The 19,754-nt window shown below is 37.0% G+C and overlaps 1 protein-coding gene across 2 annotated transcripts in view; it reads right to left on the bottom strand.

The window, feature by feature from the left end:
- LOC114456180 (titin homolog) overlaps window positions 1–19,754 on the bottom strand; it is a 76,328-nt gene that overhangs the window by 48,173 nt on the left and 8,401 nt on the right. For both annotated transcript variants that reach the window (XM_028437792.1, XM_028437793.1), the window contains exons 2-25: window positions 18,885–18,985; window positions 16,877–17,018; window positions 16,651–16,779; window positions 15,689–15,870; window positions 15,240–15,375; window positions 14,266–14,413; window positions 14,046–14,139; window positions 13,690–13,840; window positions 12,722–12,869; window positions 12,502–12,595; window positions 12,146–12,296; window positions 11,171–11,318; window positions 10,265–10,358; window positions 9,909–10,059; window positions 8,941–9,088; window positions 8,721–8,814; window positions 8,365–8,515; window positions 7,403–7,550; window positions 6,479–6,572; window positions 6,123–6,273; window positions 5,161–5,308; window positions 4,239–4,332; window positions 3,883–4,033; window positions 2,915–3,062 (exon numbers count right to left, since the gene is read on the bottom strand). In XM_028437792.1, coding sequence (XP_028293593.1) covers window positions 2,915–3,062; window positions 3,883–4,033; window positions 4,239–4,332; window positions 5,161–5,308; window positions 6,123–6,273; window positions 6,479–6,572; window positions 7,403–7,550; window positions 8,365–8,515; window positions 8,721–8,814; window positions 8,941–9,088; window positions 9,909–10,059; window positions 10,265–10,358; window positions 11,171–11,318; window positions 12,146–12,296; window positions 12,502–12,595; window positions 12,722–12,869; window positions 13,690–13,840; window positions 14,046–14,139; window positions 14,266–14,413; window positions 15,240–15,375; window positions 15,689–15,870; window positions 16,651–16,779; window positions 16,877–17,018; window positions 18,885–18,985 — 3,196 coding nt within the window. The remainder of the gene's footprint in view (window positions 1–2,914; window positions 3,063–3,882; window positions 4,034–4,238; window positions 4,333–5,160; window positions 5,309–6,122; window positions 6,274–6,478; window positions 6,573–7,402; window positions 7,551–8,364; window positions 8,516–8,720; window positions 8,815–8,940; window positions 9,089–9,908; window positions 10,060–10,264; window positions 10,359–11,170; window positions 11,319–12,145; window positions 12,297–12,501; window positions 12,596–12,721; window positions 12,870–13,689; window positions 13,841–14,045; window positions 14,140–14,265; window positions 14,414–15,239; window positions 15,376–15,688; window positions 15,871–16,650; window positions 16,780–16,876; window positions 17,019–18,884; window positions 18,986–19,754) is intronic.

Here is a 19,754-nt window from a genome sequence, read left to right as displayed (position 1 = left end):
GAGTGCTGATTTTAAATCATTTTTTTAATTTAAAGAAATCGATTTTATTTTTTTTTTAAATTTAATTTTTCAATTTTTTGGGGGGATATTTAATTAATATTCTTGTGTATTTGTGCAATATTTCAGTGGTGGTTACAATGCTTTCAATGTGTTGCCATAGTTATTTGATGCACTTGATTTTATGATGGCAGTGTCTAATGCCTGCAATATTTATATATGCACAGGCATTTTATTTTCATATCATCTGTTCAGATCAGTGCTTAAACTGACACAATACGATACATTATTTTTTTCTTATTTTGATGCATTATCAGTAACTCAGGGTGATTTATCCTTAATGTTCTCACTTACAGTTGTTACAATGCTGTCATTATGTTGTAATGGTTACTTTGAGACTTCTACACAGTAGTTTCAGTGAAAAGAAAATTGTTGCATTTAATGATTTTCTTTTTTTCAGTGAAAATGTGCAAATAATAAATAGGATGTTTTGAAGCAAATAGTTTTGACTCAATTTGTTCTCTGAATGATCAATATCTTCTGATGAACATATACAACAACTTGATTTTTCATCTCTACGTTTAATTTTGCAACATCCTTCCCAAAACTCACCCCATCTGTCAGTGGTCACATACTGTGACATGACTTTGGAAACAGCTCTCAAATGTAAAGACTATTAAATGAGAATATCAATCTTTAAATGTAATATGTGACCTCTGTCTGTGAAAGGTGCTATATAAATAAACATTACTTACAGTGATTATTCATTTTACAATAGCCATATTTTAAAATTAATTAGAATTTTAAGATAATTGTTGATGAGAAAGACAGTAAATCCAACATCTGAGGCTTTTGCTGAGTGAGAGCTCCTAGTGGACTCAAGCATCTTGTTTTGGTAACAACAGACCCCGATATACAGACCCTGTTCATAATAGAAACACTGAATCATCTGGTGCTATTTCATTTAAAATGACCAAACTAGAGTTACAGTCTTTGTGTATAGTTTATAATATAACATAAACCTAACTCTAACCCTATAACATAAAATTTCTAAATTATGTTGAATGCATTGGAGGAGAAAACTCAAAGCTCTATATATACACATGTGCCCAGATGAGGAAGTGTACGATCTTTCTAGTGAAATCAGGAGAACCATGTTGTGAACACAAACATATTTAAAGTAATAAGAAATTCCAACAGGTAAGTCAGTCAATCAATCAATCAATCTTTTATTTGTATAGCGCCAAATCATAACCAATGGTATCTCAAGGCACTTTACAGTAGAGCAGTCTTAAGGACGGACTCTTCATTTTATGGATACACACATATGCATATATACGTATATACACATACATATGTATCCCACACCCAACATGAATTCATCATGGCGGCAAGGAAAACCTTCTGTTAAGCAGCAGGAACCTTGTGTGGATCCCATTCCTATGATGAACAGCCATCCACGTTATGCTGTGTTGGGTGTGTGCAGAGGAAAGGGTGGAGACAGAGTTGTTGAGACTCTGTAACTCCACACTAAGGATCCCACAGACCTGCAAGACAAAAGCCAGAAGGAGTACAGGAGCAAACACACAAGGGAAGAAGCAGACATAGAGGGAGTGTTTGAGAGAGGAATGGGACCCTCTCCGGTCCCTCTCTAACCTAAATGACCTCTCTCTTAATGCCCTCTCCAACCTCTCTCCAACCGAGCATGCCAGACCCCCCCGGCAGTCTATGCCTATTGCATCTTAACTATGAGCTATGAGCTGGTTCCTAACTAAAAGCTTTACCAAATAGGAATGTTTTGAGCCTAACCTTAAAGGTAGAGAGGGTCTCTGCCCCCCGAACCGTGGTTGGTAGATGGTTCCAGAGAAGTGGTGCCTGATAACTGAAAGCTCTTCCTCCTATACTACTTTTAGAGATGAATGGAACAACGAGTAGTCCAGCATTTTGAGAGCGTAGTGTTCTGGGGGGATTGTAGGGCACTACAAGCTCCTTGAGATAGACTGGTGCCTGTCCATTTAGGGCTTTATAAGTGAGAAGAAGAATCTTGAATTCTATTGTATATTTTATGGGAAGCCAATGCAGAGAGGCTAATACAGGAGTAATGTGATCTCTTCTCCTAGTTTTAGTCAGTACACGTGCTGCAGCATTTTGAACCAGCTGAAGTGTCTAAAGTGACTTGCTCGGGCAGCCTGCTAAAAGAGAATTACAATAATCCAGTCTAGAGGTAACAAAAGCATGGACTAGTTTTTCGGCGTCGCCCTGAGACAGGATAGATCTGATTTTAGCAATGTTACGGAGATGAAAGAAGGCAGTTCTTGAAGTTTGTTTTATGTGAGAGTTGAAGGATAAATCCTGATCAAATGTTAAGTGTTAAGATTTGGATTTTATCGAGTGCCCTAGGAAAGTGAAGTTACAGTTACTCTATGCTTTGAAAAACAAACACCAGATTTAACATTGCCTATAACATTTAAAACCATCCTCACTGTTAGAGCCTTTGAACATGTTTTTAGGAAGATATATCAGTTTGTAATAAACAAAATAAATGTTCTGCTCTGACCTACAATGTTAATCATCGAAATCAGTGAAAGAGAAATAAACTACCAACAGTTCAACATTTCAATAAGCAATAGAAATGAACTGTTTTCAACATCATTTAAAAGTTTGAATCATAACTGAGGAGAAAATACAGTCCTGAATTGATTTATTTAATTCCCTTGGCTGTCACTGTCACTGTCGCTGTCGGAGTACGGCACCAACGATAAGCCTTTTGGGGCAATAGACTTGGATGGATCTGTGAACGACAACACACAAAGTAGAATGACGTGAAGGATGACACATGAGTGAGGTGAGGAAAATATTTGCAATGTGATAAAACAGCTGAGTCATAACATAGCACTCAGTCTGTAGTGTGTGTTACCTTTTGGTGGAAGGGGCTCTGCAGTCTTTGCTGGTTTGTTACACTTATCCACCACCAAAGTGTTAGGGGGCACTTCGTAACCCAGCGTCCAATCATTCTTCACCCAGTTTTCTGTCTTGGCTCGCTTCACTCCTGTGGCTGAAGATCCCTGTGGAAACACAAAATGAAGAAATCAGGACTTTGTTACATGTGATCAAACAGCAACAGGAAGAAACTCCCAGAGACTTAAAACAAAACTGTATTTAAATAAGGGTTGTGGTCAACTATAATTGTAATTCCGTAATTGATAATTAATTACACAAATGGCACAATTACAATTGTAATTGTAAAACATCTGTTGCAGTTGTGATCGTAATTGAAATGTGTTCAGATAATTGACTTTGTAATTGTAATTGGCATGTAAACTCTATAAACTCGTATTAACAATTTAAAGAAACACAAACCTGTGTAAGATGCAAAGACCAAATATATTAATACCAATATTTGTATTGATTATGAAGCCTAATAATGTAGCAAGACATGAAAAACAAGTTTGATGATAGGTATTTTCTTTTTTGTGTTTTAAAGCTGATATAAGACATGGGTCAAGCTGACCCGTTATCATAAGAGATGCTAACAGAAAGCTAACACAAGGGGAAGGTAAAGTGTAATGGACTTATTTATTAAAGGCTCAGTAATTGAGAAAGTAATTGTATTTGACTTCCAGGGTAACAACAATAATTTTAATTGTAACTGGTAAAAATGCAGTAATCATAATTGAGTTGTAATAGAACATGGATAATTGAAGACGTAATTGTAACTGAAAAACATAATTGACTCCAACCCTTATTTAAATGGTAACATATCACATTGTTTATGTCTTTTTTGTAGTCATACACATGAATAGAAACACAGATACCATCAGGAACCACTGTGTAATGATTAAGATATAGAACGTCCTGTTTTACAGAACTACAGGGTCATCATACCTGTGCCTTGGGTGGGTTGCCCAGGGTGACGATGTCTGCAGGTTTGTCTGTGCTTGAGTTCTGCAGCTGAGTCCTGCTTCTGCTGCTCTCCTCTTCATCGTCTGAATAAGGGTCCCTCTTTCTCTTGTGCTGCTGAAGCTCCAGCACATCTCTGTAAAAAAGTAAGGATAAAGCAACAGCCGTCAGTCATTTTGATTGGCTGTGGTTTGCAGAAAGAATACACAGATAAACAAACATGATGTTTGTCATTAGATAGAATTATAGTGTTATTGTTTGATAAAATGTATAATCATGTCATGACGGGAAAAATCTATGTAATTTTATCTCCCATCAGGCATCATATCAGAAGTCATTACTTTTGGAGGTGAATTAGTTGGTTGTCACTGTCACTGTCGCTGTCGGAGTACGGCACCAACGATAAGACTTTTGGAGCAATAGACTTGGATGGATCTGTGAACGACAACACACAAAGTAGAATGACGTGAAGGATGACACATGAGTGAGGTGAGGAAAATATTTGCAATGTGATAAAACAGCTGAGTCATAACCAGTGTTGGGAACGTTGCTTTAAAAAAGTAATTAGTTATAGTTACTCACTACTTCTTCAAAAAAGTAACTGCAATAGTAACTAAATTACTCTATCATAAAAGTAACTCATTACCAAGGAAAGTAACTATTTGCGTTACTATTAAAAAAAAAAGTTGCTCTATGTCAAATAATTCATTGTTTAGATGCGTGTGTCATGAGGTGCTTCATTAATTTTGAGTTGCTTACAACGGATGTCGACAAAGTCTTCACTCCTGAATATAATGAACACTTCACATACACGTTTTTGCCTTTGACCACAATTAATTTAAAGTAGTGTTTGTATCGTTACCTTAAAAATGTCAACTTTTCATCAGACTGCTCCACGCTCGCCATCTCTGCTGATTCATCCAGTGTGTGTGTGTGTGTGTGTGTGTGTGTGTGTGTGTGTTCGTGTGTGTTTGTGAGTGTGTCGGCACGTCGCCTTAGCCAATAATAATCGCTCACCTTGTTTTTAACCCGCCTCCTCACAACAGCTGAGTCAAGAAGCCGGGGATGCTTTCGGATAACATTTTATTTAATCAATGCATGTAACGCACCGCATTTAACGTTCAGTAACGATAATAGCGTTATAACGGCGTAAAAAGTAATTAGTTCGATTACCCCGTTACTGAAAAACAAACGCCGTTATTTTAAACGCCGTTATTCCAAACACTGGTCATAACACAGCACTCAGTCTGTAGTGTGTGTTACCTTTTGGTGGAAGGGGCTCTGCAGTCTTTGCTGGTTTGTTATGCTTATCCACCACCAAAGTGTTAGGGGGCACTTTATAACCCAGCGTCCAATCATTCTTCACCCAGTTTTCTGTCTTGGCTCGCTTCACTCCTGTGGCTGAAGATCCCTGTGGAAACACAAAATGAAGAAATCAGGACTTTGTTACATGTGATCAAACAGCAACAGGAAGAAACTCCCAGAGACTTAAAACAAAACTGTGTTTAAATAAGGGTTGTGGTCAACTATAATTGTAATCGCGTAATTGATAATTAATTACACAAATAGCACAATTACAATTGTAATTGTAAAACATCTGTTGCAGTTGTGATCGTAATTGAAATGTGTTCAGATAATTGACTTTGTAATTGTAATTGGCATGTAAACTCTATAAACTCGTATTAACAATTTAAAGAAACACAAACCTGTGTAAGATGCAAAGACCAAATATATTAATACCAATATTTGTATTGATTATGAAGCCTAATAATGTAGCAAGACATGAAAAACAAGTTTGATGATAGGTATTTTCTTTTTTGTGTTTTACAGCTGATATAAGACATGGGTCAAGCTGACCCGTTATCATAAGAGATGCTAACAGAAAGCTAACACAAGGGGAAGGTAAAGTGTAATGGACTTATTTATTAAAGGCTCAGTAATTGAGAAAGTAATTGTAATTGACTTTAAGGGTTACAACAATAATTTTAATTGGTAAAAATGCAGTAATCATAATTGAGTTGTAATAGAACATGGATAATTGAAGACGTAATTGTAACTGAAAAACATAATTGACACCAACCCTTATTTAAATGGTAACATATCACATTGTTTATGTCTTTTTTGTAGTCATACACATGAATAGAAACACAGATACCATCAGGAACCACTGTGTAATGATTAAGATATAGAACGTCCTGTTTTACAGAACTACAGGGTCATCATACCTGTGCCTTGGGTGGGTTGCCCAGGGTGACGATGTCTGCAGGTTTGTCTGTGCTTGAGCTCTGCAGCTGAGTCCTGCTTCTGCTGCTCTCCTCTTCATCGTCTGAATAAGGGTCCCTCTTTCTCTTGTGCTGCTGAAGCTCCAGCACATCTCTGTAAAAAAGTAAGGATAAAGCAACAGCCGTCAGTCATTTTGATTGGAAGTGGTTTGCAGAAAGAATACACAGATAAACAAACATGATGTTTGTCATTAGATAGAATTATAGTGTTATTGTTTGATAAAATGTATAATCATGTCATGATGGGAAAAATCTATGTAATTTTATCTCCCATCAGGCATCATATCAGAAGTCATTACTTTTGGAGGTGAATTAGTTGGTTGTCACTGTCACTGTCGCTGTCGGAGTACGGCACCAACGATAAGACTTTTGGAGCAATAGACTTGGATGGATCTGTGAACGACAACACACAAAGTAGAATGACGTGAAGGATGACACATGAGTGAGGTGAGGAAAATATTTGCAATGTGATAAAACAGCTGAGTCATAACCAGTGTTGGGAACGTTGCTTTAAAAAAGTAATTAGTTATAGTTACTCACTACTTCTTCAAAAAAGTAACTGCAATAGTAACTAAATTACTCTATCATAAAAGTAACTCATTACCAAGGAAAGTAACTATTTGCGTTACTATTAAAAAAAAAAGTTGCTCTATGTCAAATAATTCATTGTTTAGATGCGTGTGTCATGAGGTGCTTCATTAATTTTGAGTTGCTTACAACGGATGTCGACAAAGTCTTCACTCCTGAATATAATGAACACTTCACATACACGTTTTTGCCTTTGACCACAATTAATTTAAAGTAGTGTTTGTATCGTTACCTTAAAAATGTCAACTTTTCATCAGACTGCTCCACGCTCGCCATCTCTGCTGATTCATCCAGTGTGTGTGTGTGTGTGTGTGTGTGTGTGTGTGTGTGTGTGTGTGTGTGTTTGTGAGTGTGTCGGCACGTCGCCTTAGCCAATAATAATCGCTCACCTTGTTTTTAACCCGCCTCCTCACAACAGCTGAGTCAAGAAGCCGGGGATGCTTTCGGATAACATTTTATTTAATCAATGCATGTAACGCACCGCATTTAACGTTCAGTAACGATAATAGCGTTATAACGGCGTAAAAAGTAATTAGTTCGATTACCCCGTTACTGAAAAACAAACGCCGTTATTTTAAACGCCGTTATTCCAAACACTGGTCATAACACAGCACTCAGTCTGTAGTGTGTGTTACCTTTTGGTGGAAGGGGCTCTGCAGTCTTTGCTGGTTTGTTACGCTTATCCACCACCAAAGTGTTAGGGGGCACTTCGTAACCCAGCGTCCAATCATTCTTCACCCAGTTTTCTGTCTTGGCTCGCTTCACTCCTGTGGCTGAAGATCCCTGTGGAAACACAAAATGAAGAAATCAGGACTTTGTTACATGTGATCAAACAGCAACAGGAAGAAACTCCCAGAGACTTAAAACAAAACTGTGTTTAAATAAGGGTTGTGGTCAACTATAATTGTAATCGCGTAATTGATAATTAATTACACAAATAGCACAATTACAATTGTAATTGTAAAAAATCTGTTGCAGTTGTGATCGTAATTGAAATGTGTTCAGATAATTGACTTTGTAATTTTAATTGGCATGTAAACTCTATAAACTCGTATTAACAATTTAAAGAAACACAAACCTGTGTAAGATGCAAAGACCAAATATATTAATACCAATATTTGTATTGATTATGAAGCCTAATAATGTAGCAAGACATGAAAAACAAGTTTGATGATAGGTATTTTCTTTTTTGTGTTTTAAAGCTGATATAAGACATGGGTCAAGCTGACCCGTTATCATAAGAGATGCTAACAGAAAGCTAACACAAGGGGAAGGTAAAGTGTAATGGACTTATTTATTAAAGGCTCAGTAATTGAGAAAGTAATTGTAATTGACTTTAAGGGTTACAACAATAATTTTAATTGGTAAAAATGCAGTAATCATAATTGAGTTGTAATAGAACATGGATAATTGAAGACGTAATTGTAACTGAAAAACATAATTGACTCCAACCCTTATTTAAATGGTAACATATCACATTGTTTATGTCTTTTTTGTAGTCATACACATGAATAGAAACACAGATACCATCAGGAACCACTGTGTAATGATTAAGATATAGAACGTCCTGTTTTACAGAACTACAGGGTCATCATACCTGTGCCTTGGGTGGGTTGCCCAGGGTGACGATGTCTGCAGGTTTGTCTGTGCTTGAGCTCTGCAGCTGAGTCCTGCTTCTGCTGCTCTCCTCTTCATCGTCTGAATAAGGGTCCCTCTTTCTCTTGTGCTGCTGAAGCTCCAGCACATCTCTGTAAAAAAGTAAGGATAAAGCAACAGCCGTCAGTCATTTTGATTGGCTGTGGTTTGCAGAAAGAACACACAGATAAACAAACATGATGTTTGTCATTAGATAGAATTATAGTGTTATTGTTTGATAAAATGTATAATCATGTCATGATGGGAAAAATCTATGTAATTTTATCTCCCATCAGGCATCATATCAGAAGTCATTACTTTTGGAGGTGAATTAGTTGGTTGTCACTGTCACTGTCGCTGTCGGAGTACGGCACCAACGATAAGACTTTTGGAGCAATAGACTTGGATGGATCTGTGAACGACAACACACAAAGTAGAATGACGTGAAGGATGACACATGAGTGAGGTGAGGAAAATATTTGCAACGTGATAAAACAGCTGAGTCATAACATAGCACTCAGTCTGTAGTGTGTGTTACCTTTTGGTGGAAGGGGCTCTGCAGTCTTTGCTGGTTTGTTACGCTTATCCACCACCAAAGTGTTAGGGGGCACTTTATAACCCAGCGTCCAATCATTCTTCACCCAGTTTTCTGTCTTGGCTCGCTTCACTCCTGTGGCTGAAGATCCCTGTGGAAACACAAAATGAAGAAATCAGGACTTTGTTACATGTGATCAAACAGCAACAGGAAGAAACTCCCAGAGACTTAAAACAAAACTGTATTTAAATAAGGGTTGTGGTCAACTATAATTGTAATTCCGTAATTGATAATTAATTACACAAATGGCACAATTACAATTGTAATTGTAAAACATCTGTTGCAGTTGTGATCGTAATTGAAATGTGTTCAGATAATTGACTTTGTAATTGTAATTGGCATGTAAACTCTATAAACTCGTATTAACAATTTAAAGAAACACAAACCTGTGTAAGATGCAAAGACCAAATATATTAATACCAATATTTGTATTGATTATGAAGCCTAATAATGTAGCAAGACATGAAAAACAAGTTTGATGATAGGTATTTTCTTTTTTGTGTTTTACAGCTGATATAAGACATGGGTCAAGCTGACCCATTATCATAAGAGATGCTAACAGAAAGCTAACACAAGGGGAAGGTAAAGTGTAATGGGATTATTTATGAAAGGCTCAGTAATTGAGAACGTAATTGTATTTGACTTTCAGGGTAACAACAATAATTTTAATTGTAACTGGTAAAAATGCAGTAATCATAATTGAGTTGTAATAGAACATGGATAATTGAAGACGTAATTGTAACTGAAAAACATAATTGACTCCAACCCTTATTTAAATGGTAACATATCACATTGTTTATGTCTTTTTTGTAGTCATACACATGAATGGAAACACAGATACCATCAGGAACCACTGTGTAATGATTAAGATATAGAACGTCCTGTTTTAGAGAACTACAGGGTCATCATACCTGTGCCTTGGGTGGGTTGCCCAGGGTGACGATGTCTGCAGGTTTGTCTGTGCTTGAGTTCTTCAGCTGAGTCCTGCTTCTGCTGCTCTCCTCTTCATCGTCTGAATAAGGGTCCCTCTTTCTCTTGTGCTGCTGAAGCTCCAGCACATCTCTGTAAAAAAGTAAGGATAAAGCAACAGCCGTCAGTCATTTTGATTGGCTGTGGTTTGCAGAAAGAATACACAGATAAACAAACATGATGTTTGTCATTAGATAGAATTATAGTGTTATTGTTTGATAAAATGTATAATCATGTCATGATGGGAAAAATCTATGTAATTTTTTCTCCCATCAGGCATCATATCAGAAGTCATTACTTTTGGAGGTGAATTAGTTGGTTGTCACTGTCACTGTCGCTGTCGGAGTACGGCACCAACGATAAGACTTTTGGAGCAATAGACTTGGATGGATCTGTGAACGACAACACACAAAGTAGAATGACGTGAAGGATGACACATGAGTGAGGTGAGGAAAATATTTGCAATGTGATAAAACAGCTGAGTCATAACCAGTGTTGGGAACGTTGCTTTAAAAAAGTAATTAGTTATAGTTACTCACTACTTCTTCAAAAAAGTAACTGCAATAGTAACTAAATTACTCTATCATAAAAGTAACTCATTACCAAGGAAAGTAACTATTTGCGTTACTATTAAAAAAAAAAGTTGCTCTATGTCAAATAATTCATTGTTTAGATGCGTGTGTCATGAGGTGCTTCATTAATTTTGAGTTGCTTACAACGGATGTCGACAAAGTCTTCACTCCTGAATATAATGAACACTTCACATACACGTTTTTGCCTTTGACCACAATTAATTTAAAGTAGTGTTTGTATCGTTACCTTAAAAATGTCAACTTTTCATCAGACTGCTCCACGCTCGCCATCTCTGCTGATTCATCCAGTGTGTGTGTGTGTGTGTGTGTTCGTGTGTGTTTGTGAGTGTGTCGGCACGTCGCCTTAGCCAATAATAATCGCTCACCTTGTTTTTAACCCGCCTCCTCACAACAGCTGAGTCAAGAAGCCGGGGATGCTTTCGGATAACATTTTATTTAATCAATGCATGTAACGCACCGCATTTAACGTTCAGTAACGATAATAGCGTTATAACGGCGTAAAAAGTAATTAGTTCGATTACCCCGTTACTGAAAAACAAACGCCGTTATTTTAAACGCCGTTATTCCAAACACTGGTCATAACACAGCACTCAGTCTGTAGTGTGTGTTACCTTTTGGTGGAAGGGGCTCTGCAGTCTTTGCTGGTTTGTTACACTTATCCACCACCAAAGTGTTAGGGGGCACTTCGTAACCCAGCGTCCAATCATTCTTCACCCAGTTTTCTGTCTTGGCTCGCTTCACTCCTGTGGCTGAAGATCCCTGTGGAAACACAAAATGAAGAAATCAGGACTTTGTTACATGTGATCAAACAGCAACAGGAAGAAACTCCCAGAGACTTAAAACAAAACTGTGTTTAAATAAGGGTTGTGGTCAACTATAATTGTAATCGCGTAATTGATAATTAATTACACAAATAGCACAATTACAATTGTAATTGTAAAAAATCTGTTGCAGTTGTGATTGTAATTGAAATGTGTTCAGATAATTGACTTTGTAATTGTAATTGGCATGTAAACTCTATAAACTCGTATTAACAATTTAAAGAAACACAAACCTGTGTAAGATGCCAAGACCAAAAATATTAATACCAATATTTGTATTGATTATGAAGCCTAATAATGTAGCAAGACATGAAAAACAAGTTTGATGATAGGTATTTTCTTTTTTGTGTTTTACAGCTGATATAAGACATGGGTCAAGCTGACCCGTTATCATAAGAGATGCTAACAGAAAGCTAACACAAGGGGAAGGTAAAGTGTAATGGACTTATTTATAAAAGGCTCAGTAATTGAGAACGTAATTGTAATTGACTTTCAGGGTAACAACAATAATTTTAATTGTAATTGGTAAAAATGCAGGTCACGGTAATCGTAATTGAGTTGTAATAGAACATGGATAATTGAAGACGTAATTGTAACTGAAAAACATTATTGACACCAACCCTTATTTAAATGGTAACATATCACATTGTTTATGTCTTTTTTGTAGTCATACACATGAATAGAAACACAGATACCATCAGGAACCACTGTGTAATGATTAAGATATAGAACGTCCTGTTTTACAGAACTACAGGGTCATCATACCTGTGCCTTGGGTGGGTTGCCCAGGGTGACGATGTCTGTAGGTTTGTTTGTGCTTGAGTTCTGCAGCTGAGTCCTGCTTCTGCTGCTCTCCTCTTCATCGTCTGAATAAGGGTCCCTCTTTCTCTTGTGCTGCTGAAGCTCCAGCACATCTCTGTAAAAAAGTAAGGATAAAGCAACAGCCGTCAGTCATTTTGATTGGCTGTGGTTTGCAGAAAGAACACACAGATAAACAAACATGATGTTTGTCATTAGATAGAATTATATTGTTATTGTTTGATAAAATGTATAATCATGTCATGACAGGAAAAATCTATGTAATTTTATCTCCCATCAGGCATCATATCAGAAGTCATTACTTTTGGAGGTGAATTAGTTGGTTGTCACTGTCACTGTCGCTGTCGGAGTACGGCACCAACGATAAGACTTTTGGAGCAATAGACTTGGATGGATCTGTGAACGACAACACACAAAGTAGAATGACATGAAGGATGACACATGAGTGAGGTGAGGAAAATATTTGCAACGTGATAAAACAGCTGAGTCATAACATAGCACTAAGTCTGTAGTGTGTGTTACCTTTTGGTGGAAGGGGCTCTGCAGTCTTTGCTGGTTTGTTACACTTATCCACCACCAAAGTGTTAGGCGGCACTTCGTAACCCAGCGTCCAATCATTCTTCACCCAGTTTTCTGTCATGGCTCGCTTCACTCCTGTGGCTGAAGATCCCTGTGGAAACACAAAATGAAGAAATCAGGACTTTGTTACATGTGATCAAACAGCAACAGGAAGAAACTCCCAGAGACTTAAAACAAAACTGTATTTAAATAAGGGTTGTGATCAACTATAATTGTAATTGATAATTAATTACACAAATTGCACAATTGCAATTGTAATTGTAAAAAATCTGTTGCAGTTGTGATCGGAATTGTAATTGTATTCAGATAATTGACTTTGTAATTGTAATTGGCATGTAAACTCTATAAACTCGTATTAACAATTTAAAGAAACACAAACCTGTGTAAGATGCAAAGACCAAAAATATTAATACCAATATTTGTATTGATTATGAAGCCTAATAATGTAGCAAGACATGATAAACAAGTTTGATGATAGGTATTTTCTTTTTTGTGTTTTAAAGCTGATATAAGACATGGGTCAAGCTGACCCGTTATCATAAGAGATGCTAACAGAAAGCTAACACAAGGGGAAGGTAAAGTGTAATAGAATTATTTATTAAAGGCTCAGTAATTGAGAACGTAATTGTAATTGACTTTCAGGGTAACAACAATAATTTTAATTGTAATTGGTAAAAATGCAGGTCACGGTAATCATAATTGAGTTGTAATAGAACATGGATAATTGAAGACGTAATTGTAACTGAAAAACATAATTGACTCCAACCCTTATTTAAATGGTAACATATCACATTGTTTATGTCTTTTTTGTAGTCATACACATGAATAGAAACACAGATACCATCAGGAACCACTGTGTAATGATTAAGATATAGAACGTCCTGTTTTACAGAACTACAGGGTCATCATACCTGTGCCTTGGGTGGGTTGCCCAGGGTGACGATGTCTGTAGGTTTGTCTGTGCTTGAGTTCTGCAGCTGAGTGCTGCTTCTGCTGCTCTCCTCTTCATCGTCTGAATAAGGGTCCCTCTTTCTCTTGTGCTGCTGAAGCTCCAGCACATCTCTGTAAAAAAGTAAGGATAAAGCAACAGCCGTCAGTCATTTTGATTGGCTGTGGTTTGCAGAAAGAACACACAGATAAACAAACATGATGTTTGTCATTAGATAGAATTATATTGTTATTGTTTGATAAAATGTATAATCATGTCATGACGGGAAAAATCTATGTAATTTTATCTCCCATCAGGCATCATATCAGAAGTCATTACTTTTGGAGGTGAATTAGTTGGTTGTCACTGTCACTGTCGCTGTCGGAGTACGGCACCAACGATAAGACTTTTGGAGCAATAGACTTGGATGGATCTGTGAACGACAACACACAAAGTAGAATGACATGAAGGATGACACATGAGTGAGGTGAGGAAAATATTTGCAACGTGATAAAACAGCTGAGTCATAACACAGCACTAAGTCTGTAGTGTGTGTTACCTTTTGGTGGAAGGGGCTCTGCAGTCTTTGCTGGTTTCTTACGCTTATCCACCACCAAAGTGTTAGGGGGCACTTTATAACCCAGCTTCCAATAATTTTTTATCCAGTTTTCTGTCTTGGCTTGCTTCACTCCTGTGGCTGAAGATCCCTGTGGAAACACAAAATGAAGAAATCAGGACTTTGGGAGTTTCTTCCTGTTGCTGTTTGATCACATGTAACAGAGACTTAAAACAAAACTGTATTTAAATAAGGGTTGTGGTCAACTATAATTGTAATTCCGTAATTGATAATTAATTACACAAATGGCACAATTACAATTGTAATTGTAAAACATCTGTTGCGGTTGTGATCGTAATTGAATTGTAATTGTGTTCAGATAATTGACTTTGTAATTGTAATTGGCATGTAAACTCTATAAACTCGTATTAACAATTTAAAGAAACACAAACCTGTGTAAGATGCCAAGACCAAAAATATTAATACCAATATTTGTATTGATTATGAAGCCTAATAATGTAGCAAGACATGAAAAACAAGTTTGATGATAGGTATTTTCTTTTTTGTGTTTTAAAGCTGATATAAGACATGGGTCAAGCTGACCCGTTATCATAAGAGATGCTAACAGAAAGCTAACACAAGGGGAAGGTAAAGTGTAATAGAATTATTTATTAAAGGCTCAGTAATTGAGAACGTAATTGTAATTGACTTTCAGGGTAAAAACAATCATTTTAATTGTAATTGGTAAAAATGCAGTAATCATAATTGAGTTGTAATAGAACATGGATAATTGAAGACGTAATTGTAACTGAAAAACGTAATTGACTCCAACCCTTATTGAAATGGTAACATATCACATTGTTTATGTCTTTTTTGTAGTCATACACATGAATAGAAACACAGATACCATCAGGAACCACTGTGTAATGATTAAGATATAGAACGTCCTGTTTTACAGAACTACAGGGTCATCATACCTGTGCCTTGGGTGGGTTGCCCAGGGTGACGATGTCTGCAGGTTTGTTTGTGCTTGAGTTCTGCAGCTGAGTGCTGCTTCTGCTGCTCTCCTCTGACTTCCTCAATCTATATTGCCGCTGAAGCTCCAGTATCTCTCTGTAAAAAAGTAACGATAAAGCAACAGCCTTCAGTCATTGTGATTGGCTGTGGTTTGCAGAAAAAACACACAGATAAACAAACATGATGTTTATCATGAGATAGAATTATATTGTTATTGTTTGATAAAGTTTATAATCATGTCATGACGGGAAAAATCAATGTAATTTTATCTCCCATCAGGCATCATATCAGATGTCATTACTTCTGGAGGTGAATTAGATTCATAATGAAGTCACATGTACAGTAGGAGTGTGGAATCAAACATTGTGATGCAGATTTATGTTGGCTTTATCCTTCAATCTTCACTCACCTTAATTCCCGCTCATCCTCTTCGTCCTCCCTCTCCTTCTGTCTCCGTTCCATCTCTCTGTACTTGGCAATCATTTCATCATGGTCCACCTGAGCCTGCCTTTGGTTCTTCTCCTTCAGCTCTTGCAGGTTCTCCAGAACTTCCATCTCCCGTTTCGTGTCTTTTGTTCTGTTTTCAAGCACCTGAATGAAGAACAGTAACACAGAAGTTAAAATCACTCACACACATAATACAGTGAAAATAACAAATGAAATATTTTGCCATATTTCACTTATTGTGTTGAAGTGTGGGGTAACATATATACTAGAAATATTTTACCAGTGATTTTGTTGCAAAAAATAATGATCAGAATTATTTACAAAGTTGGTTTTAGAGAACATACAAATTCCTTATTTATTAAATCCGGGTTATTAAAATGTAAACTGCAAACATCAGTTTTTATGTTTAAAGCCAAAAGCAGAACAGAGTGTGTTCATAGATTATTTGTAAGTGCGTCTGAGGGTGATGATCACAGGAGGAAATTATATTTTAAGCACCAAGTCGCTCGTACTACTTCAAGACTAATGTTCTCGTCTGTTGTCGGTGTGAGGTTGTGGAATGCTCAAGAAAATGATTTGAAGGTTTGTACAAATATTTGTCAATTTAAAAAAATTATAGGGCAAAAAAAATCTGCCAATGTGCTTTAGAAAGTTGACTTGTAAGGTGATTTGTAAATTTTGATTTGTCATTTTTGGGTTATCAGAGAAAAATAATAATAATAATAAATTAATTTTATATAGTGGTAAGCTATTATTGTGACTGACGGAAACGACTGACGGAAACGAGGCAGCCATAATGCTATTATTATTATTATTATTATTATGATATTATTCGATGTACGTGGGGAATCTTTGTTGGTTTACATTTTCATAAAATGAATGAATGAATCAATAAATAAACAACAACAACAACAGAAACCTGACCTTCGTGGGGTTGTTTCGTTCCTCATCCTCCCTCTCCTGCTGGATCCTTTTCCTTTCCTCCAGTTCGTCAACATGGAAGTTTCGCGTTGCACCGTGCTCCATGGCGTAGTCTGAGTTCTTTGGGTCAGTCTACAATATCAAAGGAAGACATGTTTAAAAAAATGTCTGTTTTCAGAAATATTAACGTCAGCAAAATATTTGGGATAGCCATGGCATTCATTCTAACCTTGAAAGTAATCTCAAAAAGACATCGAGGGCACTTGATATAAAAACGGAAGATTGGCAGCCCCATGTACCGCTCATTCTGAACCGTCTCTTTACGAGCATTGAACTTCCTCCCCTTGTAGATGTATTCACCACATTTACACCTGAAAAAACAAAGATGATTAAAGGAGAAAGGGGCAGGTTTTGAGAAAAAATAAACAATCATTTTAATTTAAATAAATCGGAAATAAAAAAGAATGAGAAGAAGATGGCTTGGAGACTGAAAGAAGAGAAGCACAGTGGATTAAACTACTGTTTGGTTCCACAGATGCACGCAGAAGCATGTGCACAGGTCTTGCAGTAAACAGTCACATGAACGGTGAGTAAATAAACAACTGTGTTACAATTGCAGTGTGGATCAAGCCACATTTTCAAGTCTGAGTCCAATCCAACAGTGAAAACATCATTGTTTTCTTAAAGAAATTACATATTTACGTTTGTTTTTGTGGTAAGCAGATGAGTAACAAGAGAAAGTGAAACACAACCAGGGGCACAGTGCACGCAAGAGACCCATCGGATCTATTAACATGTATTAAAGATAAGGATAATCCATGTTATTGTGCAGAAAAAGGAATTTTTTAACTCTTTATTCCTTTAAAATTGTCCTCTGCTCCATTCTCATTGTCATTCTCGTTGCAGTTGGACCACTGCTCTCACCATTTAAACTACACTCTGCAGCAGCTACAGCAGGAAAGGAAGAACGCTGCACGCAAACGACATTATGTGACTGAACCCGACCACTGGTTCTAAATATCTGTCCGAACCCGACTCGTCCTGTGCCGTCGTGTCCCGTCAGGGTTCGGTGGGGTATCCATCCTCTATCTACAGTATCAGCTGTAAACAGTTGATGCGCGTCACTGCAGCAGCTTGGCTGAAGGCTGCAGTTACCCTAACCACCGTGGTGTCACTATGGAGTCAGATTTCTAGATCCTGCCCTATGCTCCTTTAAGGAGTAAACTCCAAACCCACTTTTTTCTGCTGAATACATATGTATTTTGGTATTAAGTAGTGCTGTTAATTGATCCTAGTCCAACTTTTAACATTTTAATTTATTTTCATTTTTTTATTTTGCGTATTTAGTTGTAAAATGACTGGGCCCCGCCTCTCATATAAAGGCTGAGAGGCGGGAGGAGGGTTTCCTCCAATCACAGCCCTCAGTGAGCATTGATTGACAGTTTTAATGAGGAAGTCTAATGCTCCGTGTGAGGCCGCTGGCTGCAGTTGTGTTGTTTTTTACTCTGTGCTTCTATAAAGAGCAGATTATGGTCTAATCAGAGGGTTGATCAAGCTATGCATGTATGTACAGACACATAGTGTGTGTATCCACATGTGTCTCTGCGTGTGCGTGAAAGTGCATTTACTTCTAATTGCTGTGTGTGTCTCTATGTGTGTGTGAGGCCGCGGTGTTCTGAGACTGTTGTGAGTAAGTCTGTCACTGGCAGAACTGACCGGCAGCCTGAGTGGGCGTGCCTTACTGCGTCAGGAGTGATGCCCATAATCAAGGCATTCTTTTAATTTGCCCCCTAGTGGCAGGTCAGCAGAAAGCAGGGGTTTCGTTACTCTTTAAGGACTTTTCTATGGAGAAATACCACTGAATGTGATAATAATCCATCCAACATGAAAAATGTTTCATTTCAATGAAGATAGTTAGGTTAGGCCAAGGTCATTGTTGGAATAACACACCTTGTGAAAAATAGCCCAAAAAACCAGGGATCTGGTTTTAAATGAATTAAGGGATTAACACACAGTAGTAACTGCAGCTGTGCTTTTCTTTATGGTTGAATAATGCTGTAATATTTCATCTTCTACAATAGTAACTGTAAGCAACAGTTTAGCCAAAATTAGAAAAAGTAAAGTAACAATTTATTCGTCCAATAATACATAAATGATATCACTACTGTAGCAATAAAAGGAAATTTAAGAGATAGGGGACAATAATGCAAGCAGAAAAGTGTATGAAAGTTACACACCTCATGTTGAAGGGAGCCATCAGTCGTACCACATACTGTCGGCCTTTGGGGCGCTTTAGTTTGGGGATTTTAGCAGGGTCAAAGTCTGGAGGGTAATATTTCTGTGGGAGGCAAAATACAGTGGTTAAAAGTCTGAACTTGCGATTACAATTTTTTTTAATAATGTACTACTAAAACAGTGGAATGCATTGACGCAGTTAAAAACCCAATGTGTGATTTCACAGTGTAAATCTTTACAATGTTTGTTGAAAAAGACAATCATGTCAGCCAAGACTCACTCCAACCTACATGCTATATTTTTAGAAATCAACAATCCTAAATACTGGACTTCAGTCTCAACTCTAGTTGAGGAAACAGAGGAATCAGAACAAGTGTGGATAGGGAGTAGTTCACATTTTTTACATTAAGAGACAATCCAGATGCTTTACAAAATATTGAAATGATACTGAGCATTTTATCCACCATTGATTGATCCTTTAAAAAGAAACAAGTGTCATCCGCAAATTGGCTAATCTTGAACTCTTTGTTCAAAATTGTAATTCCCTGTATATCACTGGAGCACATGTGTCAAACTCATGGCCCGGGGGCCAAATCTGGCCCTTTGGAGCATCCAATTCGGCCCGCAGGAGAAAGTAAAAAAAATCATTGTGTAAATAAAACTCAATCATATTTGAAGGGGCTTAAAGTTTTCTCTGTGCTTATATCTCATGATCGCAGTCATTATTAATGTTAAACTGTAAAAAAAAAAACAAAACAAAAAAAAACTAAATTCTTACAAAATCCTTCAACTTTCCTAAAATTATGGCATAATATTTCCCTTAAATTATAGACATTGGTCACAAAATCGATGAAATATAAATTAAAGACCCT

The sequence above is a fragment of the Gouania willdenowi genome, chromosome 22, assembly GCF_900634775.1.
Source record: "Gouania willdenowi chromosome 22, fGouWil2.1, whole genome shotgun sequence".
Classification (NCBI taxonomy): domain Eukaryota; kingdom Metazoa; phylum Chordata; class Actinopteri; order Blenniiformes; family Gobiesocidae; genus Gouania; species Gouania willdenowi.
Note: the sequence above shows the minus strand (reverse complement) of the source record. Positions and strands in the feature narration are given on the sequence as shown.